Genomic DNA, 24,408 nt, shown 5'->3' on the forward strand with positions numbered 1-24,408 from the left:
GCCTTACTATACTTGATCGGTTTTTCAGGCTAAAAATGCCTTACTATGCGTGGTCGTTTTTTTCGGGTCAAAAACGCCTTACTACACTTGATCGGTTTTTTCAGGCTAAAAACGGCTTACTATATATGGTCGTTCTCTTTGGGCAAAAATGCCTTACTATACATGGTGTTTTTTTCGGGTCAAAACGCCGTACTAGATACATGGAGGGTTTTTTCGGCCGAAAAACTGCTTACGATCCATCAAGCCGAAATGCGCGCAGCCAGATTTAATATATGCCTACATCACATGAACTAGCAAGGGTTCATCTGTGTAAGCTCTCAGTCGTACAGGAGTGGTCCATCGATGAAAAGGTTTCTTCAGCCGTCATCTGTACAAAAGTGAAGGTTTCGGACGTTTCGCCTCCTATCCAAGAGGCTTCGTCAGCGAACTAAAGTCTGACTGGTCGTATCGGCCCCATTTATATATCCCTAAATATATCCCTAGGGATCCCTAAATATATCCCTAGGGATATATAAATGGGGCCGGTACGACCAGTCAGACTTTAGTTCGCTGACGAAGCCTCTTGGATAGGAGGCGAAACGTCCGAAACCTTCACTTTTGTACAGATGACGGCTGAAGAAACCTTCTCATCGATAGCAAGGGTTCAGTAAAAAAAAACAAAAAACAAAAAAACAAGCTATTCGTCCAGTCATATCACAAAAACTACCACTAGGTGGCAGTACCGCTGCAAACACATTCTTCGTCCTTTTCCATTGTTAGATCACCACGTCGTCGACAGGAGAATGGTGAAAATGTAAATTGCAGTGTGCTTGAAATGATTTTATGAGTGGAAGAAAATAAACCTTACAGAAGAGCTTTTTTGTCCTTTTAATTTGATATTCGTTCAAATAACGCACGCCACGTCTTTGAAGCATTTGATGCTAAAAGGAAGATCTTTATATGATTATTAGAATTATTATTGCACAGTTTAGGAAGGTATGTCCATCCCATCATTTCTCCGTATATACACTTTCTTTATATCACATTTTTTGGAGGGGGTCATGGAAGAAGAAGGGGCACCACAAAAGTCTGTCTAACAGGCCCAAACAGCACATCAGACAAGCACATACATAAATAATAAGAAAATAAATAACAAGCACAATAAATGACACGACACCAAAACAAAGAACCGAAAAGAACATCTGGGATATTTTGCTTCTTTTAGCCCTTTGCCTGATCAATGCTGACATTTTTTTTCTGTTTTTGCATATGAATACAAGACAGTCAAAAATTCAGAAAAAGTTGGTCATATGCAAAAAGGTTTTAGATTATTCCCCCCCATACTTTTTTTGTCACAGAGTTGTTCAAATATTCTGAATCATTCACAAAACATGTTTCCACTAGTACAACAACTTTCAAGAATAAAGTCATCATTCAACCTGTTTTTGAGCATTGCTACAATATTCTTGACATTCAGTTTAAGGTCCGTGTACTAGGACTCGTAAAATTCAGTGCGTTAGTTGACTCTCAGGGGTAAGATTTTTAATTTCACTGCTGTATAATACTTTGGTGCAAAACGATTTATACATGCAGGTATGACATAAGGGCAAATTTGTTATGATGGAGGCCAACTTACGAGCACGACTAAGTGATCGCAGCTCTACTTTTCCAATGAACTGTATTATAAGAATTCAATAGCATCAGAGTACACGGACCTTAAGTGGGACACCATCTCAGCGCAATGCATTATGGGATGTTTTTCTAGTCACCATCATTGTTCAACCACAATTCAATTGTGTGGTATCTCGAGGGCTGACGAACGGGCGACTCACTCACTAGTAGCTCGTAAGTGAAGATGTTTGTGCATTTGAGTTTGTGGTGCTTAGGTTACCAATGTGGATCCAGGCACAAATGAGAGGAATAGGATGGAAGGGGCGGGGTGGAAGGTGTGATGCTTTTACACACCCACGGCCGTCCCGTTGACCCGCGGGGGGAGTGGCCTTTGTGGCGACGACGGCGGCAGTGGTGCAGTGGGAAGCGGGTGTTGCGTGCGGGGGGCCTCCACAGAGTTAGCCCGCACGCTGATGTGCTCCCACCCTCCCTGGGAAAGAAAAAAATAAGAAATACTAAGAAATATATAAGTATCATATTTTCCGGTGTATAAGGCGTACCGGGGCATAAGGTGCATCCCCAATGAATGGTGTGTTTTCAAACATTTTTCATATATGTATAAGGTGCTATAATGCACACCCTGAATGAATGAAAAAAAGTTTTCCAAATATAAGTTGCACCACATTATAAGGCACTACAGTAGAGGCTGGGGTTACGCTGCCGCTGCTCACCCGGACAAAAACATTTTTGTTCTTATTCTGTGACTGTAAAGTGTCCTTGAGAGTTTTGAAAGGTGCTCATGAATGAAATGTATGATGATGATGATGATTATTATTACTTCTTTTGGGGGGGGGGATGCAGTCGGTGGCTGCTGACAGTACTTGCAAGACCTGTTGTGGCTGAATATGACTTCACATAAGGCACAACTGCATATAAGGCGCAGGGTCATCTTTTCAAGAAAATCAAGGCCTTTGGGTGCGCCTTATACACCAGAAAATACGGTAATAATGATAATAGTAATAAGGAGAAATAAAGCGCACCAAAAATTACCACACTAATATTACAATTACTACTATAATAAAACGACAATTGGAAAGTTTGCAAAATGCAAACTAGTTACACTGGCATATTTTGCCATCAAAAATCACATTTTAATCATTTCTGGTGGTATCTTTTTGAAGTAAATTTCTTCATTGTGAGATAATAATTTTTATTATCATAAAGGCCTGTTCAAATGTTTTAGGGATCACCTAGGCAAAGATTACTTCCATAAAAAAAGCTTATTTTCTGTATTAATTTTGGGCGCGGTGGGGTCCAATACGGGTGGACGTAATGACTCACCCCAATGCCATAGTCCCACAGTTGACCTTTCGGCTGCATGGGTCCCACCCCAAGCCTGTGACAAACGATCCCTGGAGTCTCCGCAGGGAAGCCCGCTATTCCGTCTGCTATCATCCATACCTAAAAAAAAAATAAGACCCGACCGAAACGTTGTGCTCAGGAAATGTCACATACTGTATTTCCAACTCTAATGGTGAATGCGGAAGTACTGGCCTGGTCCAGCGGTCCCACTGACACTTTGGTGGCATTGTTTGAAATGACCTCCCAAGCAGAGCCTTGGGGGTAGCTCGGGGTCAGGCCCTGTCTGTACCACAGGTTCCCTGCACGCATCCGCCAGGACGAAAGTTGTTCTTAGCATTTGGATTGGTTTGAAAATTCACGCGACTATAATGGCTACTGACCGTTTTCATCCACCGCAAACACGGACGTACGGCCCACGGACAATTGTCTCAAGGTCTGCCGGGAGGGAGACGGGATGTGGTACCAGCATTCTCCTGCGGGGGCAGCACAGCAAATTTCAATATGATCATAATTGATGGTTCTGAAAAATAGAAGATATTTGTACAAGCGAACAACTTCTTTTTGGAGATTGACCTGCAGGGTTTTGTGGGGAAACTGAGCCCCTGTAGAAGACAGCCCCGTCCTTCGCGATGGCCCACACCTGGTTGGCTCCGCCGATGGAGATGGACTTGAAGGGTTGATCCGTGCCGACGTGAAGCCACGAGTTGCCCTGGAATATGTCGCGGGCACCAAGGAATTAAAAAAAAAGAAAAAAAGAAAATGAAAATCTTCAGACACTACTATCACATGTGCACCGTACTAAGGAACTACAGTAAAGTCTCGTTATATCGATATTCAAGGGAGTCCGAAAAAATATCGATATAACCGGGACTATCGATTTATCCGACCCTGTTTGCATGTAATTTTCTCCGTGCGTGCATAGAAATAGTATCGATATAACCGGGACTATCGATATATCCGATATCGATATAACGAGACTTTACTGTATGTTGAAGTGAGCTTTGACGCTATTAACCCTGGTCATTGGGAACATTGCAAAAAGTGGACACTTGCTCACCGTAGGGTTTTGTGGGGTGACCCCCAGCCGGCAAAGCACGTCTCCCTTGTCGCTGAGGGCCCAAAGGGGGACCTGCTCCATGCTGCTGTGGGCCAGGCATGACATCAGGGAGATGTCACTCAGGGGGATGGGCGGGACCGGCTGCCACGGACCTTTCAGGGTGATCTTACACTTTCTGGAAAGACAAGTAAAATGCTGTCGTTGCATGTTGCTTGGAATCTGCAGTGTGTTGTGTTGTGTTGTGTTGGTGTGCTGGTGTGTTGGTGTGTTGGTGTGCTGGTGTGTTGGTGTGTTAGTGTGCTGGTGTGTTGGTGTGTTAGTGTGTTGTTGTGCTGGTGTGTTGGTGTGTTGGTGTGCTGGTGTGTTGGTGTGTTGGTGTGTTAGTGTGCTGGTGTGTTGGTGTGTGTGCGCACAGTGACCTTGTCCAACGTCTTCGCCGAACAAAATCTTTCAGTGTTTTGTGGCCATGAAATGTTCTGCAAGAAAGATTGAAAAATATTTGAAGTGGTTCATTTCACACCATTTTGCATGACTGTTCAACTCCAGTCCTGTAGGTGGTAGTAAATATACTATACGTACACGGGAAAGTCGGCAGCATACTGCCATCCCTCCTTGTCCGTCCCTCCGGGAACACTTTGGTCCACAGCCCACTCGGACACCTGGAACAGAGTTGGGCAGCACATGAAAGGTGGAAGATCAATCAAAACTAGTGTCTTGATTTAAATGGCGGCAAGCAATGATATGACTGCAAATTTGGGTTCCAGAGCCTCTTGTTGCTAGGCAGAGTTACCAGATTTAATCAGAAAATTGTAGGGCAGTGATGAAAAGGTTTCTTCAGCCGTCATCTGTACTTCTTTGAAGGTTTTGGACGTTTCGCTCCTCATCCGAAGAGCTTCGTCAGCGAACTAAAGTTGTGCTGGTAGCTCTGGCCCTATATATATATATATATATATATATATATATATATATATATATATATATATATATATATATATATATATATATATATATATATATATATATATATATATATCCCTAATGGGCAGAGGTTGCGATGCCAGACCTTTGCTTTAATAGGCCCCTGCCCTAAACTTGGGGGGAGCAGTGGACTACTCCCTAAAGCTAATCTGATTACCTCTTTTGTTCTGTCTGATTATGTTCAATGACTGGCCCTGATATCACCTCATCAGCCTGACTAAGCCTAGGTGGTAACGATCTACACAGACACAGACGCATTGTCGGGCAGTGAGGAAAAAAATGGCTACTTTTGCTTAGCTCTGATTTATCAGGCTCAATAATAATTGTCACAATGGAAAATAAAAAAGTGGTCACATGTTTCTGGGCAGAACAGGCTGATTGAGAACGGGCAATCTTACGCATATTTAGAAAATGGCCGCATGCCGCTGGGCAAATTTCAAAGGCCTCAAACTTGAATCGTGGGCCTAAAATAAAAGTACTTCTTGTTGCTAGGCGGAATTGTGAGGATGAATCATAACTCTCCCACTCTTTAATCATATTTTTTTAATTGTTGGATTTTATAAAGCTCGTGTAAACATGGTCAATCAACTTTCCAATGGATAAAAAATAAAAAACATTGCCAGGCAGAGTTGCTATGGCTCAATCAGACCTGCCATTCGGGTGAAAAAGACACCAGCTGAAACAGTGAGTCCATCAGATTGAATTACAGCTCGATATTAAATATAAAATTGACATTTCAAGGGGATCCCTCACTTACCCACGCCCACTGAGGCAAGGGTGGCTGTGTGTTGCCTTTAGTGCACTCCCTCAGTCCGCCCTCATCGCTCCACATTGGGCGGTCAGTGGGAAGTCCTCTGGCAGAAGGACAAAAAATAAAAATAAAAAAAATAAAATACCATCAGGATAAATATGTCATGTTTATTTCATTTGTCATGCTGCTACCTGTCCGTGTAACCTGTCACGGGGTTCCACCTTTGATTCTCATACACATGCACGCTCCTGACGTCAGTCTGGATGTGCGTGTGACCCGCATCTGCGACCATCGAAGGAGAAAGAAAATAAAATGGTCATTTGCTGGAAGCAAGTTGTTTTCACACAACACAACAAAGAGACTAGTTACGTAGTAAAAAGTTTTTAAATTGCCTTTTAACTCATTCATTGCCAGACCATATGCAAATAAGAACGCTGGTGCGTGTGGCTGCCGCTGCTCACCCGCAGAAAAAAATATCTTTTGACTGTAAAGTGTCCTTGAGAGTTTTGAAAGGCGCTTATAAATGACATGTATTATAATAATAATAATAATAATAATAATAAGTCCACGCCAGTGCAAGGGGTTTTGTCATTTTCACTCAAATCGCAGGACCCACAAAATATTGAGTTTGAGGATTACATAAACATTCAATGCAGCATAAGAAACCTTCGCCTCTCTTCTTTTAACTCATTCACTGCCATTCACAAATTTATTCGGGAATTGAAAATATGACGTAGAGCGCCATTCCCAAATTTGTTCGGGTTTTGTTTTTTCATGCTTGCGTACCGATAAAGTGCTGGCCATGGCAAAGTTGTTTTTCTTTTCCACAAGGGGGCAGCATTTCCCTTCTTACCATATTCACGCTTTGTTCCAGCTTTAGCTGCTGTTCAAGCGCTATCTAAACCAATATGCATGTATGTATTGCATTGTATTTTGGATAGCCGCCCTCATTTCAAGCTCATATAACTCCAGACCAATATAATTTAGGAATTAACTCGTTTTCTTCTGATGAAAGAAGAGAGTCTAAGGTTTCTAACGCTGCATTGAATAATGATGGGGTCGTAAAATTCAATATTCTGTGGGTCTTGTATTCAAGTGACAATGACAAAAGCCATTTTTGCACATGTCTGGCAGTGAATGAGTTATCAGAAAAAAAGAGTTAATTCCTAAGTTATATAGGCCTGGAGTTATCTGAGCTTGAAATGGGTGCGGTTGTACGAAAGGCAAATGCTGCCACCTTGTGGGAGGGAAAAACACTATTGGCAACCGCTCGCAAGAAAAACCAAGATGCAAAAAAAATTCGGGAATGGCGCTCCACATCATGCTTTTCAATTCCAGAATAAATTCAGCAATTGCAGTGAATGAGTTAAAATGAATAGAAAGGCTATGCCATTTAAAAGGAAGTTAATAAACAAACATTTCGTTTTTTTAGTCGATCGCCATCCTGGTGTCGTGTTATATATTTTTATGTGGCGTTTTTTGGGAGTGATGCGACTTACTCGTAATGCCATCCAAGTAAAGAAATGAGACAATAATGCGTACGGCATAGTTTGCATGACCCTGAACTTGCTCGCATGTGCATTCGACAAAAAAAATGCTAAGTGCATAATCTATTGAGGTAACGTGTTTTTACCAGAGTTGGCTGGCCGCCCGGAGCCCCCAGTGAACACCCAGGCCGTGCCATCCCACCCGATGCCCCACACCAGTCCTAGACTGTTAGATTCTACTCGGCGTAGGTGGCCGGGCACCTGCCGCCAGAACCTGCAGCGCCACACACGGCGAGGGTTAGTGCGTTAAGAGCAGCGTGTCGGTAGGAAAGAATCACGTTAGTCTGTTAGCATTAAAAGCAGGATTAAAAAAAAAAAAAAACGGCGATGGTTTCGGTCTCACATGAGGTCACATGACAGCGGGTTAGTGGGCGCCTCCAGTGAAAAGGACGGCTCGTGGACAAAAATGTCTCCTTTGGACGTCGTGGACCATAAAGCCTGCCTGGAGGGTGGGGCTGCGATGCCTCGGCTCTCGCAGCAAACATCTGACAGCAAGTTTAGCTGGATCAAAGAAAAAAAAAAAAAGATATCGCCATGACATAAATCAACAGTCCATAGATTTACAGTGAACTAAGTGGAACTGAAGTGATGTGTTATCATCCTGGATTTTATTTTGGAAAGTTTGGAAGATGGGACACATCGCTCGAATTTTTTTGTGAATCGTGCTCGGGTTCACTCACAATACCAGAGAACATTGCCGTCTCATTTCACGGCTTACCCAGTCATTCATATCCTGTTCAGTTTGGGCTGCCAGGACCAAGGGACTCCTCAATCTGGTCTTGGAAGCCGTGTAAATGGCAAAAGCATAGCGGCCGTCCCGCAACACTGGAACCAATGCTGTCACTTCACTCATGAAGACGTGAAGGTACTGCAAGAACGAAGGTGGGAGGCTTCACATCACACAATTCCAGAAAATAAAATAGATCTTGTTCGCCGACCTTTTTCTCATCGTAACGTGTGTAGTAAACAAAGAAGATGCTGTCCTTCGCCCCGTCTGACTTGGTGGACTGCTCCAAAGCCGCAGCCACGTCCACCCAGCGCTGAGGCTTCCAGTCCCGCCACCAATTTAGCGTGCCTTTCCGTACCCAGATGGACTGTTGAAAGGATACGCATGATGAGTAACATGCAAGTGTGTGTATCTAACAGAGGATGAGAAAAACAAGAGGGAAAAAGAGTCATACGTTGCTTCTTTCCAGAGGTTTCTTGCTGATCTCTTCTCTGTGTGGCTGATCGCTCCATACCGAAGACTGCACAGGGGTCAGCGACAAAGAGCTGACCAGTGGGCCTGACACACACGCAAACAAATATAAAAACTCCGCTTCATTAAAAGATAGCAAATGATCTAATTAACTCATTCGTTGCCATTCCCGAATATATTCGAGAATTGAAGTGTGACATGGAGTGCCATTTCCAAATTGTTTTGGGTTGTTGTTTTTCTTGTGGGGGGTGCAGATAAAGCGCTGGTCAGTCCTCTGGCAATGTTTTTCCCTTCCACAAGGGGGAAGAATTTGCCTTTTGTCCATATTAGTGGTCTTGTATTTTGTCTTTCTACTTCTTTCATTCCTTTCCGCTGACTTTCCTCACTTTACTGCTGTAAAATGTACATTTCTCCACCGCAAGACTAATAAAGGTGAATCCAATCCAATCCTTTCCTAAATCGGGGCACCCGCAAATCAGTCAAGACACCACAGTCAATCCAAATTAGTTTTCCTCGTACCTGTAGCACTGAGCCAGCTGACTTGCGAAGCGGCATCCACGTTGCAGCCCCCTCCTGAGATCCAGGCCCACACGGGACCGTCCTCGTCCCCGACACCTTGCACACCCTCCAGGCCCAGGTCGTAAGGGGCGCCGCCGTTGCGCAAGTGAGGCCCTTGTGCTTGTGAGCTCCGAGCCACCTCCGCGCTTTCCAGGTCTACGTTGCTCCAGGGGGTCCCGGGTCCAGAGGCCTCTGGGCTCAGGAGGATCTGCGCTGGGGAGAATTGACCCCCTTCCTCAGGCTGTACGTCCAACTGTTGATTTGTGGAGGTTTTGTCGCGATCCGAAACCAGGCTGTTGATGAAGCTGTCGCTTGTGGGGATAAAAGTTTTAGGTGCTGTGCGAGCATCTTGGGTATCTAGTGGGACGGCAAGTGCTCCTCCTAAGGGGACCACAGAAGTGGCAGCTGCTTCCAGGACCGGGGTGTCATTCGTGCTGTTTGATGGGTCAATCGGGCCTAACTCTGAATTGGAGTCGGCGTAGCTCACCACAGAGCCTTGGGAGGAATCTTTCAGCTGGCAACTCAATTCCAGGCCGTCCCTTTTGAGAACAAAATAGAAGTTTAGGTGGGCAACAATGGGTCAGATCTATAAATATTTGTATGAGAATCAGACTGTGTTTTCCTGCCAATTAACTCATTCACTGCCAGACATGTGCAAAAATCTGTCCACTCCAATGCCAGGGTTTTTGTCATTGTTACTCAAATTCCTGGACCCACAGATTATTGAGTTGTAGGACTACATAAACATTCAATTTGGCGCAAGAAACCTGAGACTCTCTTCTTCCATCAAAAAAGGGTTAATCCATAAATTATATGGGTCTGGAGATATATCAGCTTGAAATGAGGGTGGCTGTCCAAAATTCAATGTCTTCTACATATACATATATACATATTGGTATATATCGCGCTTTAACAACAGCTGAAGCTGGAACAAAGTGCTAACATGGGAAAAAAGGGAAATGCTGCCCCTTGTGGAATGGAACAACATTGCCATACATCTGGCCAGCGCTTTTTCGGCACCCCAGCAAGAAAAAGCAAAACTTGAGTAAATTCGGGAATGGCAGTGAATGAGTTAAAGGGCAACCGACGTCACTTTTTTGTTTTTTAACTGACATCAGAAAAACGTTTTATAGCATCTAAAATACCTAAAACACGCAGTATGATATTTTTATTCAAATGCAAAACACCAATAAAAATGACTTAAAGTGTCCAAAGTCTGCAAAAAATTGAGCTGCGAATTGGGCATTTTCAGAAAGTCCCGCCCCCAGTTCGTAACGTCACGCCAAGATGTCTTGCATTGCTGGAGAATAAAAACAATGGCTTCAGATTCGGATAACATGCTTTCTTCCAGTTATGAATATGATTCAAATCGTTCTGAAGAGTAAAGCATACATGTCTGCAATCGATTAAAGAATTCATTCCATGCCATTTTGAGGCAAATGGGCGGGGGGGAATGTGTGAGGAATGAATCAGCCCGTTTCCACAGGCTGATACATTCCTTCCATGGAGCTTGGACTCCCTCTGCTGGCGGCATTTGGATGTAACACACGATTTTCAAAAAAAAAACAGTACAGCAAAATATATTGACGTGATGGAAAGACGCTACAATGCCTCTTTTTTACGGTCAGGAGGCGGTCCTTTTCTGACGTCACGTAAGGACTCGTCACCAACTCAAAAACAAGACTTCCTAAATGTTCAGCGCAAGTCTTCAAACGTAAAATATAGCTTTTTGTGGTGGAATCTTATTAAAATACGCTCAGTAGAAGTCATTTGAAGCCATTTTACAAATTATGGACACAACTTGTCCGGAGACGTCGGTTGTCCTTTAAGTCATTCACCGCCAGATGATGTGCAAATATGTGTCCACTCCAGTGCCAGGGTTTTTGTCATTTTCACTCAAATTGCAGGACGCGCAGATTATTGAGTTTTAGGACTACATGAACATTCAATGAGACTCTCTCCTTTCTTCATAAAAAAAGTTTAGTTTGAGCTTACTTGGTTGTAGAGTTATCTACATTGAAAGTGGGGGCGACTGTACAAAAGGCAAATGCTGCCCTCTCGTGGGACGGAAAAACATTACCAGAGGGAATGGCAGTGAATGAGTTAAAAAGAGTCTACTGTTAATAGAAAGATAAAGCGGCTAAAATTGCTTGTGACAGTAAGGATGATGGGGAAAACAGTGATCCTTGACAGATTTGCAAGGGCTTTCTTTGGCCAATAAAAATAAAATTCACTTCTTGTTGCTCACCAGAATCCTACATTTTTGTGTACAATATGTCACTTGTTGCTTGGTCACAATTTCTCATGCTCAAGCCTTCACACGACAATGAAAAATGACAGACACGCTGTTGCATCGAATTTCTCGAGATAAAATCATAACTGCTCCACAGGCATAAGAATTAAAAGAAAAAGATAGTCTTTTTGTTGCTAGGCAGAATTCGTCATACTTGGCCATAACTGCACCACAGGCCAGTAGAAAAAGAAATTGGCCACATTGCAAGGCAGAGTCGAGAGGACACAATCATTTTATGTTCATCACTATGCATTTTTAGCCATTTAGAATAGTAAGATTATCAAAATAATACTGATTGGATTGTGTTCAATATTTCCAGTAAATATGCACACACACCTGGATGGGACATTCTCTTTCCTGTTGCCCCACTCAGCAGAAACTGGGATCCAGCCATTCCCACTTGGTTCGGATGGCGTCACCCCAATTCGGAAATATAGGCCGCGGTCTTCGCCAACAGCCCAAACCTGACACCAAAAGAGTAAAAAACTTGTTTAATTTCAAATTTAAACCGCAACCTAAATTACTGTGGGCTCTGAGTTTTACAACACACAGATGAACATGCTTTCACACAAAAAGGCTTCACTGGATATTTAAATTCGTTGGGAAAGAAACACACAAATGACAAAAAAGTCTTCCAGTATTCAACAAACTCACTAGCAGGAGACAAGAATTTGTGACTTCATATGGGACGATATTGCAACACTGACACGGGCTAGCACAAGCTTAGCCTTTAAAGGACAACCGACGTCACTTGTTTGCTTCCTAACTGACATCAGAAAAACGTTTTATAGCATCTAAAATACCCAAAACACGTAGTAAGATATCTTTAGTCAAATGCAAAACACCAATAAAAATGACTTAGTGTCTAAAAAGTACTTCAAATTGAAACCGGAAGTGGCCAGTTTCAGAAGGTCCCGCCCCCCCTATATATATATATATATATATATATATATATATATATATATATATATATATATATATATATATATCTCCCTACTGTCCAGACATGGCGGTGCCGGACTCTGCTATGATAGGTCCCTACTCTCAGGTTGGGGGGGGGTCAGAGGACTACTCCCTGCAGCTTCACTGATTGTTCCTATTGTTCTGACTAACGACTGGCCTGAGGCAAACAAGGGGGCGGGACCTTCTGAAACTGTTTGCATCTGGCCAATATTATATATATATATATATATATATATATATATATATATATATATATATATATATATATATATATATATATATATATATATATATATATATATATATATATATATATATATATATATATAGGGCCTAAACTACCAATAAGACTTTAGTTTGCTGACAAAGTTTCTTGGATAAGAAGCGAAACGTCTGACACCTTCAAAGAAGTACAGATGACGGCTGAGGAAACGTTTTCATCGATGGACCACTCCTGTACGACAGAGTTTACACAGACATAAATCACGGGTGCCAAATTCCTTTTTGTCGCAAACCACAGTATAGCTACGGGGTTGCCTTGGAGGGTCATTAAAAATTTTGGCAAGCCATACACGTTTCATCCGCTCTACATATTACATATACAGCGCACAACAAATTGATTTCATTATTCTTGATTTAGTTTTAAAATCACAAATTCAGAATAATAACAATTATTGGGGATTACATGTGACAATTTCAAATTTCAGGGAATTTCACGTTTGATTGGCTTTCGCGGTCCACTAAAATGATTTGGCGGGCCTTGACTTTGACACTCGTATTAAACATTGTAAACTATATGCACAGGGTGAACATTGGAATGGTACTTGTATTATAAGTGCTAGTCACCCAGGTTGATAAATATATATATATATTTTATACAAAGGCATGATATATACATACATAACATTACAACAAAATTAATACAGTGATACCTCAACTCACAAACTTAATCGGTTCCCAGAAAGTGTGTGCAAAAAGTTTGTCTGCCGAACATTTATTTCCAATAAGAAACTATTAAAATGAGAATAATCCGTTCCCAGGTCCCCATAAAACATAATTTTCTACTAAATAAGCCTTAAAACTACACAAAATATACCTATAAAATAAATGTGCTATTGTATTGTAATTAAAGAAATAAACTGTACTGAATAATACAGTCGTTTTATTGATCTTTGTGATGGTCGTTGATGTAGTTGCCTCTTGATGATATCCGAGTGAAGTTGCGCTTTCTCGGCGATAATACCCTCACTCACACTGTACCCTGCGAGCTGCTTTTTGTTAATCCAAATCAACAGAAGTTTTTCAACCTCTTCTATTGCCTGAGACCGTCGCTTAGACAACACAGAAAAACCCATAGCCACACGTAGCAATGGTTGACTTATTGTACTGGTACGCTAAGTCACACAGTCGTTTGTCTTTTTCGATTATATCAATTTTCATTTGTGTCTTCTTCAGCTTAACACTAGCCTGTGGTGGGGTCTTTTTCGGTCCCATAATATCAATAGTACTAAACTGAATAACAAACCACGTCTGCACTCAAAGGGGGTGCCGAAAACGAGTCTGCCAGCCACCGTGGCGCTGTTCGACCGTGTGGTTTGGTGTTCATCTGCCGAAAACTAGTTCGTCAGCCGAAACTATATGCTCGCGAATTTAATGTTCGTGAGGCGAATAGTTCGTGAGCAGAAGCGTTCGTATGTGGAAGTATCACTGTACATTAATAAATTGGAAACAAACAAGAATATAGCCTATAGATATGCCGATTATATACAAAAAAATGTGCACAGTTCTTGACTCACCAGAAGTTTAGTTGTTTTAATGAATCATTCACATCAGTCAATAAAGGTAAATTATGAGGGTTTGGGCAATACTGTGTGTGAGCAGTGAGAGCGGAAGGTTTTGATGAACATTGTAGTTAAAGGACAACCGACGTCTCCGGACAAGTTGTGTCCATAATTTGTAAAATGGCTTCAAATGACTTCTACTTAGCGTATTTTAATAAGATTCCACCGCATATAGCTATATTTTACGTTTTAAGACTCACTCTGAATATTCAGGAAGTCTTGTTTTTGAGTTGGTGACGAGTGCGTACGTGACGTCACAAAAGGAACGGCCCTCACCGAAAAAATTTCTGATGTCAGTTAAGAAACAAAAAAGTGACGTTGGTTGTCCTTTAATGCTGACTCAGCAGCTGCGATGACGCCATAAACAAAGTCCCTCACCTGGTCATTGAGCCCCACGTCAAGCATCATCATCTCACCGACGATGCTGATCCATCCCGAGCCACAGGGATTGTGCGAATTGACGCCCCGCCTGAACCACACCTGCGAATCCACATGTATATTGAGAAGTTTTACCACGTTGACGACATCCCCGCTAGACTCGCCTTGTAGTCCTTCGTGATCACCCACACAACGTTAACTCCGACAGACACGTGGAGGGTTTCCATCTCCTTCTCGGGTGATTCGACTTCCAACCACGACGTGCCTGTTGGAGGACCAGAATGAGGCTTTCACATTAACAATGGAAATTCAAGTATCATTAAAATAATAATAATAATAAATGACAAGGAGGTGACAGCTGACCTGTGGGACTGTCCAGGCTGAGCCCTGTACGGACCAACAGGTTGCCATCCCACAGAACGGCCCACAGCAGGTCTCTTGGACCGAGTGATAACTGGACCACCTCCATGGGCACTTCAACCTCCTCCCAGCGTGTGCCCTCGGGAATCCGAGGGTGGATCCCCTCCCTGAACCACACCTGAAACAAAAATAACCATCAGATGACTATTCCACTTTTTTTATCCCATGCAAAGTTCTGTCACATCAATTTATTGAAGTCATGCCGCCCCCTTGTGACCAAATAAATGCCGTAACGGCATTTCCACCCCCTAAAGCAGGTGTCGGGAACCTATGGCTCGCGAGCCATATATGGCTCTTATGATGAATGCATCAGGCTCGCTGATAAAACTAAATACATGTACATATTCTCACTTTTTCGCTGTTCATTTCCTGTTTGGGTGGCAGTTAGCGGAAAGTGCAATTTTGATTGGATGATACTGACCTATGGCCGTTGATGTCGAAACTGGTAAACACCCCCTTTTAATAAGCCTGACGAGTAAAAAAAATGACGAGTATCGTCACTTCAGGTTGAATGGACGGAAGGATTCTCCTTTATGGAGAGAAAAAGTTCTGCCGTGATTCCAATTTGCAATGAAACAAGTCCATGAATGAAACAGTTGAATATCAGTGGCACTTTGACAAGCCTCTTGCTAAACGATAGCATCAATATACTTCTGTGAGAGACAGCAGAAAGCAAGTGTGCAAGCTAATGAGCAGTGTGCAGGCTAGCTAGCAGTAGCTTCGCCTATGGACCCGGCAACTTGACTTTCATTCCTATCGTTTGGATGGATTTTTTTTTCCAATCATGAGGAACAGAATACTATTTACATTAATGGTGAGTTATTTTAAATAATATATTCTGACATTTGGTTGAAATCACGTGCTCGCGTGTTTGCGTGTGCGTCCATTTCTAAATATTTTACTTTTATGACTCTCTTAGTCAAAAAGGTTCCCGACCGACCCCTGCCCTAAAGCATCCTTCATTTCTCTTATTGGACAATTACTGTAAATATAGTTTATTAAAAAAACATGCATACAATAGTTTAAAATTAATCATGATAATCAAGTGATTTTGAACCAAGTCAAAAATAAAATCAATATCTGCCACCCATGCAAAACAACACAATAACAGAATTTTGCAACCTTTCTGACTGACCTGTCCTTGCTGAGACACAGCCCAAAGGTAAGGATATCTCCCTGACTCGTCACTCATCTCCCAGCCGCCGCAGCTGATGTCACATAGAGGTAGAGGTGGCTTGCCGGGATGGTCCAAGGGGATCTGAAGGCGGCATTTTTTTTTCTACAGTTTTAGTACAGGTCTGATGTGAGTGGCTTGCAAATAATAATAAAGTCGAGATCAAACCTTTGCCCAGGTGCCTTGTGCTGTATATCTTCTGTAGCGGATCCAGCGCCGACGACGCACGCAAGAATTCCATTTCTTGTCGGGAGAGAAGTTAGCGGGGAAGTCGACGGCATATTCCCAACCCTACAAGAGTGCATGTATAAAAATAGCTTTCCAGTTGCTCACAATCTGTCGTTTGAAAATCATCAGCACAAACTTAATGTAGCTAAATATGAAAGTGGTTTGTTCTCACCCCGGTCTGACTGGGTTCTCCCCCATAGTTGTGGTCCACGGACCAATCCCCCTCCCACTCCCAGCTGCGGGATGGCAATTGGAAGCTATGGAGCGGTTGAGGATTCATCCCAGTCACATCGCTCCATGGCCAGCGGTCAGTGGGCAATAGTGTATCCGTGAAGCCATCCACAGGATTCCACCGCTGAAATGACACACGGAAGAAGTTTCTTGTCGACAACTAATGGGATGAGATATGGATGGACGGAATCCCTTGCCCAAAGGTAAATTTAGTCTACGGTGGATGAATAAAGAGAAACCTTGAACGTCAGTCTGTCAGCTCATGCCGACCTGGTTTTCATAGGTCTCCTCTTTGTAGCGGATGGGCATCTCGTGGGGGATCATGTTGAGATATACGTGGTGGTCGCAGCCGATGCCCCAACAGCGACCTTTGCCGGCGGTGACGCGCTTCAGCTCCAGAAGTGCATCTTCGGTGCGAACCCAACAGTGGCCAGCGGTGGAGACACTGTACACCCTCCCATACACATCTACTGCCCAGAGCAGCGTTACGGACATGGTTCTCCTTCGGACAAATAGAATGGACGGGACGAACGATAGATGAATGTATCAGATGTGGCCATACTATTTTTTTCGTTTAGGATAATTCTAAGATTAACAATCATATTGGTCTTTTCAGCACTTCTTGTGTTATGTGCGCATACCACAGTGGTCTGGTACTTTATTTTGAAGGCCTGACTTGATCAGTTACAGGACGGTTTCGGCTGGTGTTGCTAAGTGATGCTTTGAGTTTCGAATTAAAGCTCGCATTATTGAAAATACCTTTCTATTTGATTGAATCGTTCAAACACAAAATAGCAGCAGTAGAAACTAAAATTGTCAGGAAGACAAACTCATAGAGTTCCTTCTGGGTTGAGTGAACGCTGGGAGATGTGGCTGCCGCGTGTGGCTGCCGCTATTCAACCACAGCAAAACTTCTTCTGTGACTGTAATGTGACCTTGAGAGTTTTGAAATCAAATATTTTATTATTATTATTAGCGGTTAGCTTTGAGGTTTACTGTATTTTTCACAGTAAAGCAATTTTGGGGATATTTATAAGTGTTTTAAACGCTGTTAACAGCTTTGGCTCATAGTTTGGACTTTAAACTGATCACATCAGCAATCCTAATTACGGTTTTGTTGAATTTCTGTTTACTTTGAAAGACGCAGTAGTTATTTGCCTTTATTGTGAAACACCATACCGGAATTTTGCTTTAACGACTGTTAGTACTAATCCGAAACGGACACCTGACTCGAAGCAGGCCTATATGGACTATTTTTCCGTGCTGAAATTGGGCTTTTTGATTGCTATTTAAACCTAAACAATTTTCAAAATCCTATAATAGACAAACGTGAGCTATGTTCAATTACATTATTAAGGACGTGTGCAGTTGCAGATAGCCTACCTGAATGTCGGTGTCAGATACTTAATTGTCAAGGGAATGAGGCGTCATGGCATACCTGTGGAACATTGTGCAAGACGGAGACATATGTTAGCAATAGGACCCGTAGACCCCTTTCCCGCAAACGAGTCTATAAGCTGTTTACATATCCACTAGCTTTTAGCCTCTGAAAACTGTTGTTTCAAAACCCACAATCCTTACTTAGTTACACGTGTGGTCCTGCAATTCCATTAAGCGACCCGCTGAGTCCCAGACAGCCAAGTCACGCTGACATCATCGCACAACGGTGTTTAGAATTTGAGAGTAGCGGAAAGCTCAATGCTGGTTTTACAACTCCGCTAAATGGAGGTAGCTGCGCACGGATTGGTCGAAACACCGCAAAGGGGGTGTGGCTTGTCGTCTTTCCTCATTGGTTTAAGCCGGATGCGCGTGATATTTGTTGCTGGCGATTGACGTGTAATATTTCAATAATTTAGACCAAGAATGAGTGTTTTTAATTATTGAAGACAAGGGCTGCCTTCTTCGCAAGATCCAATAGCCAGACCTGCCTTACGTGTCCATGATTAGCAACGATACTTCACTACAATACACTTTGTATTTGAACATGGAGTCTGGTGTAAACGTGTTTGTTGCAATTAAATAATTATACATATTTATTAAAGAATTATTAGAAATAAATATCCAAATAAAAAGATCACAACCGGATTCAACATAATTCCGCCCTCAAATATGGACATCACGACAATGTGTCCTCATTGTCCCTTCCCTTTGAATTCCATGGCGATATGACCTATCTGGTCGGAAATTGCTCCAATTTTTTTGGGAGATTGCAATGATTTTCCCAACGCCAGTGATACATAAAATAAAATACGCACTGTACCTAAATATGTGTATGGGCCGTTTTGTTGTACTGCCGCTTTAAGAAGCCTGGGCACTTGAAGGGCAGCACCAATCGCACATCACATGATTTTTCTCTTGTGACAATCTAAAGAGGACAAAAAAAAACCGTGTGAGTTGAAAGCAGTTGCAATGCGCTTTAGTGACACACGATTGTTGTCCTAGCGCCAAAGGAGGAAGGGTGACATTCAGGTAAATGTCTGAACAGTACCGTCTCGACGTGAATGTTGGAACGTAGGACAAAGTTGGCGCATGGAGAGCGACCAACTTTCGTTTTTGACGCAGTGTCTTTTTTTGTGAGCTACCGTCGTGTCTCCTTTTTTTTACTTGTTTGTGGGGAGTGACGGCAAACTTAGAGCGGAGATCACACCTCGGCGCCCTTCCCATAAAGTTACGCAGCACACCGAACAACTTTTGCTGATAGAATGGACAACAAACCCAGACCTCCTGCCTACACCACCGTCGCCGGAGCTTACGAGTATGGGGCCCCGGCGCCGCCGCAACAGCAACAGCCGCCGCAACAGCCGCCGCCGCCGCCGCACGGCTATGGAGCCATACCGACCGCAGCGCCGCCGCCCTACCAGTATCCACCAGGCGGCCAAGGTGGCTTACACTCGCCAGCAAGTCTGCTCTGTTTGTCGTATGTGGCTCAAATTAAGAGTGTTAACGCCGACGCGCACTTCCGGCGTAGTTTTGAGAGGGTTGTGTTGAATGTTGAAAGGGATAAAATGTACCGAAAACATTCTCATTCATCAAACGTATACCCCGCAATGCTCCATATAATGCAGAAAGAACCCATTTTGCTGTTAATGAGTAGCATGCTCGTTTTCGTAGCAATTAAAACATGTTGTAAAGCGGAAGTCGTAACCTCCAAAGTCGGTTTGGGTGAAAGTTTTGATTAAATCCCGGATGTAGGATTCGACGAATACCCCTGCCTATGGAGTTATCTACTCATACGCATTTCATTCCTAATCACTGTAGAGGGAATTCTATGTTATGGACTATATAATTAACGCGTCAGAGAAATAAACATGATACTTTTTAATGTAAATTTGATCTTTAAAAATGACGGAAAACACTAATTTTATTTTAAACATCGTGTCTTCAAGTATTTAAGTAATACCACGATTAAATGTCTCAGGCGCCCCTTGCAAGCCTTGTGAGGATGGAGCGAATCAGAATGTGTTTTTGGAATGTGGGAGGAAACTATAGTACCGGGAGAAAACCGACACAAACTCCACACAGGAAGGCCGGAGCCAGGATTGAACCCATGATCTCTGCACTGTGAGGTGCTAACAACACTATCACAGGGCTGCCCCCTAAAGCATTTTAGTTTATACAGTATTCTAAAATATGTCTACCTGTAACCCCACCTGCCCCAAGTCCCCCCTATTTATCTGTTGGACTCCCCGTCAGCCCTGAGAGAGAAAAAAAATCCCGCAGCTGTCTCTGCAACGTGTTGAAGAACCACAAGGCTGTTCGACATGTTAATGATTACAGAATGTACAGTGAATTCAAGTGTCCCCCACTACCCCTCCACACGTGTTATCTGTAATTTCATGTATTTGTATCAAAGCTCACTGAAACAGCTCTTTAACAAGGTCAATATTACCTGGGAGTTACTCATCCAAATCCAACTCCACTGTATGTTTGAACACTTTAAAAGAACCCTTGCATAGAAAGTGCTGTAAAGGGAACAAATTCAATAGCAAAGTCCAAACTAATTTCGATCATAAAAAGATTAAAACACCAAAAAAGTAATCCATCAAACTTGATCCATCAAGTATGTTTCATATTGCAAAACAGCTTTATGTCAAAATAATAAAATGAAGAAGCACATATATAACCTGTCCCATTTTACACACACACACACACACACACACACACACACACACACACACACACACACACACACACACACACACACACACACACACACACACACACACACACACACACATTTAAACACAAAATTAATTATAATAATTAATAAGTAATCTAATCTGGACAAACATAATACAGCGTCTCAGGCTGGGATTAAAAGCCAATGAATAAAGATATGTTTGATTCGAGTTTTAAAGATGAACAGAGAAGGTGCTTTCCTAACGTCCCAACTTAATATCAACGAGGTTGGGAAAAACACTAAACTTCTTATCTTTTTCTCCTCTCCAAAGAAGTTCATTGTGCAATCATGCAAATGTTTGTTTTCAACCGCAGGCTACCCACCAGGCCAATTGGGAGTGCCCGTATCCCATCAGCCCTATGCTGGAACCTACACTGTCATTCAACCATCTGTTGTGGTCGTAGGAGGCTGCCCGGCCTGCAGGTGAAGACGCACAAATCACATTTAAAAAGACACATGTAAAGCTGATGACGCTTTCAAAAACAAACAAACAAATACATTCAGAAATACATTTTATCCGTCTGAACGAAGTGAGTCATGTGATTGTGGAGCAAGGTCACTGTGATGAATGCGTCATTCATCACAGTGACCTATGTCTGTTTATATCCCTTTACTGGTACAACCACCAACATTATTGATTATTTTACGGTTGAGCAATAACACACACACACACACACACACACACACACACTCATATTTTGCATCTTGTGAGAGGATAGCTACACACACGTAGCTATTAATTAATTAATTAATTTAACCGCAGAGCAGACAGCATCCTGTTCGTCACATGCCAAGCTGTACGGAGTAATCAGTAAATCGCTAATTCACTTGCAGAACAGCAAATCGGTGGTTGAGTTTGAAGAAATCTTTTTCAGGAAATGATTGTGTAAATATTGGAACATGCATCGCATAGAAAGTTGCGATATGTCTGTGTCCGATTATTCATCACAGTTAGAACAGTTCATGAAACAACAAAAACTGAAAAAGGGAGGAAAGGTGTCATTGTTGGAATCATATAAAAGTGCTTGTTCATCCATTCAGAAGGAAGTTCAAATACATGTAGTTTACTTTATTATGCAATACTGTGCTGTGAAAAAGTATTTCCCCTTCCAGATTTCTGTCTTTGTATATTTATTACACACAAAGATTTTAATATCACACTAACGGGGAAATACAAAATATCGTTTCTAAATTCTAAATTCTGAATTTAAGTGATGAAAGGGTGGGGGAAAAATCCAAAACAACCTATCCCTCCAAGAAAAAGTAATTTGTAAATAGCTAAAATTACTCCAAATAGTGTGACAACGACTCATCAAAAAGAACCTAGAACAATATTCAAAGAACTCCAGACCTCGCTGGTTTCTGGTGTCTAAAAGTCAAAATGAAATAACATCTAACTGCAATGAAAAATCCCACGGGATTAGGGGAACACTGTAATGCATATTTTGAAATCAACCAGGTGTTCGCATAACTTAAAGGACAACCGACGTCTCTGGACAAGTTGTGTCCATAATTTGTAAAATGGCTTCAAATGACTTCTACTGAGCGTGTTTTACAAAGATTCCACCACATATAGCTATATTTTGCGTTTTAAGACTCGCGCTGAATATTCAGGAAGTCTTGATTTTGAGTTGGTGACGAGTCCGTACGAGACGTCACTAAAGGACCGCCCCTGACCGTAAAAAAAGACGCATTGTAACGGTCCTTCCATCACGTCAATGTATTTTGCTGTACTTGTTTGGTGTGGGGACCTCGTGTTGCACCCAAAAGCCGCCAGAAGGCCAGAAGAGGGCGTCCAAGCGCCATATAAGGAATTTATCAGCCTGTGGAAATGGAGGTGGCCACAGGAGGTCGCCATTTTGTGCCTCTTTTTTTGGGTGAGAGATTTCCCCCCAATGTTGCCTCAAAATGGCACAAATAAATTCTTTAATCGATTGCAAACATGTATGCTTTCCTCTTCAGAACTATTTGAATCATTCATAACTGGATGTGTAACAAGAAACCATCTTCTACGAATCTGAAGCTATTGTTTTGATTATAAAGCAAGGCAAGACGTCTTGGCGTGACGTCACAAACTGGGGGCGAGACTTTCTGAAAATGCCCAATTCGCAGCTCAATTTTTTTGCAGATTTTGGACATTTTAAGTCATTTTTATTGGTGTTTTGCATTCGACTAAAAATATCATACTGCGTGTTTTGGGTATTTTAGATGCTATAAAACGTTTTTTTTAATGTCAGTTAAAAAACAAATGACGTCGGTTGTCCTTTAAGGGATCAATCTGAAGTTATTTTTTTACCTCCATGTTTGATTTGCCAGAGTTGGCGTTCTGGAAGATGACTTCACCTGCCTGGGAATCCTGTGCGCCATTTTCTTTTTCCCACTGGGCATCCTCTTCTGCTTCGCCCTGCGGCAGAGGCGATGTCCCAACTGCGGCGCCACCTTTGGATAGACCACACAAACATAGTGTCAAACACACATACAGCATTTAAAAATGAAAGTTTGTGAGATTGGGCTTTGGGTTGAAATTTCAAGAGGAAACTAAAATGCAATGTAACCTTTCTTTTACTGCCCAGCTTTTTGTTAATAGATAGCAAGTTGTGCAAAAATGACTATTCGTTCCCCTATCACAGTCCTTCCGCCTTTCTCATTGTGATGTGCGCACACTTGCGACGACAATGGCACTCTAAAGTGGCCACGCCAGGGCCTAGCCTCAGCACATTCACATTTTAGTGTCTGTTTAGTGTCTTCTTGAAATATGACCCAAAAGCCCAATTTCCAGACCCTTCTGTGAGGCGTATCTACAACTATCAAGTGTTTTTATGCCTTTTTTGGTTTCTTATCACAAACTGTTGCCGCTGACATGAAAGATGCTAAAATGTAGACTGATGATTATATTTTTGAGACTTATTTTCTTCATCAATCATGAAGTGATACTTTTTTTCTCCTTGACTTCATGTTGAGGCTCAGTGCTGCTGAACAATAACAATCCCATATTTTTGGATAGACAACCAAGAATTAAGGATACAAACAAAACAGACAGCTGCCCGCAATGTATTTTACCACGTATTAATCTGCCGGGGCCATATTTGCACTGATTGTGGATCATTCTGTTGTTGTTCTTTTTCTTTCTTTTCCCTATTGCATCTTCTCCAGGGCCAAAAATGGCAACCTCAGGTACTTTTGCCTCCAACAGTTTTCAAAGTGGACTCCTTACTCGTGAGCCCGGAAATGATTGAAAAACGAAAGAGCTGAATAAGAGTCTTGGCCCCACTTCCGCAAGACAATCAAAACACGTCGTCTTCCATTTTAGTAAAGGTGTCATCCAATATTGGTGTACGGGGAAAAAAAAAGTTTGGGGGAAAATCTTTTTTTTGCTTTGGAAACAAGCACTATGCACGCTTGCTCCTATGATTGAGCTTCTTACTTTTTTTACATATACGTACTGTTATACTAGTTTATGAAATTAAATATATGCTACCCAAATTGTGGACTGTTGGCTTCCATAAATCCTTTCCCCATAAAACTAACTACAATTAATCCCTAATGAAAATAGAAGTTGCACTGTAACCAGTGTGATTGTGTTTTACTATCTTTGTGACTGCTTTATTTCTTGTTAAAGCGCTATATAAATCAATGTGTATTATTGTATTTTATGTTTG

General features: G+C 42.1%; 2 protein-coding genes across 5 annotated transcripts; one reads left to right on the top strand and one right to left on the bottom strand.

Moving 5' to 3' along the window:
• Window positions 1-913: 913 nt before the first annotated feature.
• Window positions 914-23,119, bottom strand: tecpr1b (tectonin beta-propeller repeat containing 1b). 4 transcript variants are annotated; one of them, XM_089019542.1, is made up of 27 exons: window positions 23,046-23,119; window positions 18,830-18,934; window positions 17,953-18,007; window positions 16,840-17,071; window positions 16,511-16,693; window positions 16,279-16,401; window positions 16,072-16,194; window positions 14,880-15,054; window positions 14,681-14,781; window positions 14,517-14,618; window positions 11,671-11,798; window positions 9,003-9,580; window positions 8,467-8,570; window positions 8,224-8,379; window positions 8,004-8,153; window positions 7,629-7,786; window positions 7,372-7,499; window positions 5,930-6,020; window positions 5,745-5,841; window positions 4,589-4,668; window positions 4,429-4,485; window positions 4,010-4,184; window positions 3,526-3,661; window positions 3,333-3,425; window positions 3,145-3,251; window positions 2,932-3,051; window positions 914-2,080 (listed from the first exon to the last, which is right to left on the bottom strand). In XM_089019542.1, the coding sequence occupies exons 4-27, from the start codon at window positions 17,062-17,064 to the stop codon at window positions 1,937-1,939; spliced, it is 3,534 nt and encodes a 1,177-aa protein (XP_088875668.1). In that variant the 5' UTR covers window positions 17,065-17,071; window positions 17,953-18,007; window positions 18,830-18,934; window positions 23,046-23,119; the 3' UTR covers window positions 914-1,936. The 4 variants fall into 4 exon arrangements, with proteins under 4 accessions (XP_088875668.1, XP_088875667.1, XP_088875666.1 ...); XM_089019541.1 differs by lacking the exon at window positions 23,046-23,119 and having other exon boundaries at window positions 18,834-18,918; XM_089019540.1 differs by lacking the exons at window positions 18,830-18,934; window positions 23,046-23,119 and adding an exon at window positions 18,151-18,296.
• Window positions 18,979-24,237, top strand: bri3 (brain protein I3). The gene is made up of 3 exons (XM_089019549.1): window positions 18,979-19,449; window positions 21,064-21,172; window positions 23,066-24,237. Exons 1-3 carry the CDS (start codon window positions 19,272-19,274, stop codon window positions 23,196-23,198), a joined length of 420 nt encoding a protein of 139 aa, XP_088875675.1. The 5' UTR covers window positions 18,979-19,271; the 3' UTR covers window positions 23,199-24,237.
• The last annotated feature ends 171 nt before the right edge of the window (window positions 24,238-24,408 follow it).

Source organism: Hippocampus bargibanti, linkage group LG17 (assembly GCF_051943395.1).
Source record: "Hippocampus bargibanti isolate YZ-2025 linkage group LG17, ASM5194339v1, whole genome shotgun sequence".
Classification (NCBI taxonomy): Eukaryota; Metazoa; Chordata; class Actinopteri; order Syngnathiformes; family Syngnathidae; genus Hippocampus; species Hippocampus bargibanti.

Coding starts and splice junctions, on each gene's coding strand:
- tecpr1b (XM_089019542.1), bottom strand. CDS start 17,064: ATGTCCGTAACGCTGCTCTGGGCAGTAGATGTGTATGGGAGGGTGTAC. Junction 16,402..16,510: donor GAGAACCCAGTCAGACCGGG/GTGAGAACAAAC, acceptor GCACTCTTGTAG/GGTTGGGAATATGCCGTCGA. Junction 14,782..14,879: donor CAGCCTGGACAGTCCCACAG/GTCAGCTGTCAC, acceptor GTCCTCCAACAG/GCACGTCGTGGTTGGAAGTC.
- bri3 (XM_089019549.1), top strand. CDS start 19,272: ATGGACAACAAACCCAGACCTCCTGCCTACACCACCGTCGCCGGAGCT. Junction 19,450..21,063: donor GTATCCACCAGGCGGCCAAG/GTGGCTTACACT, acceptor TTTCAACCGCAG/GCTACCCACCAGGCCAATTG. Junction 21,173..23,065: donor GGAGGCTGCCCGGCCTGCAG/GTGAAGACGCAC, acceptor TTGATTTGCCAG/AGTTGGCGTTCTGGAAGATG.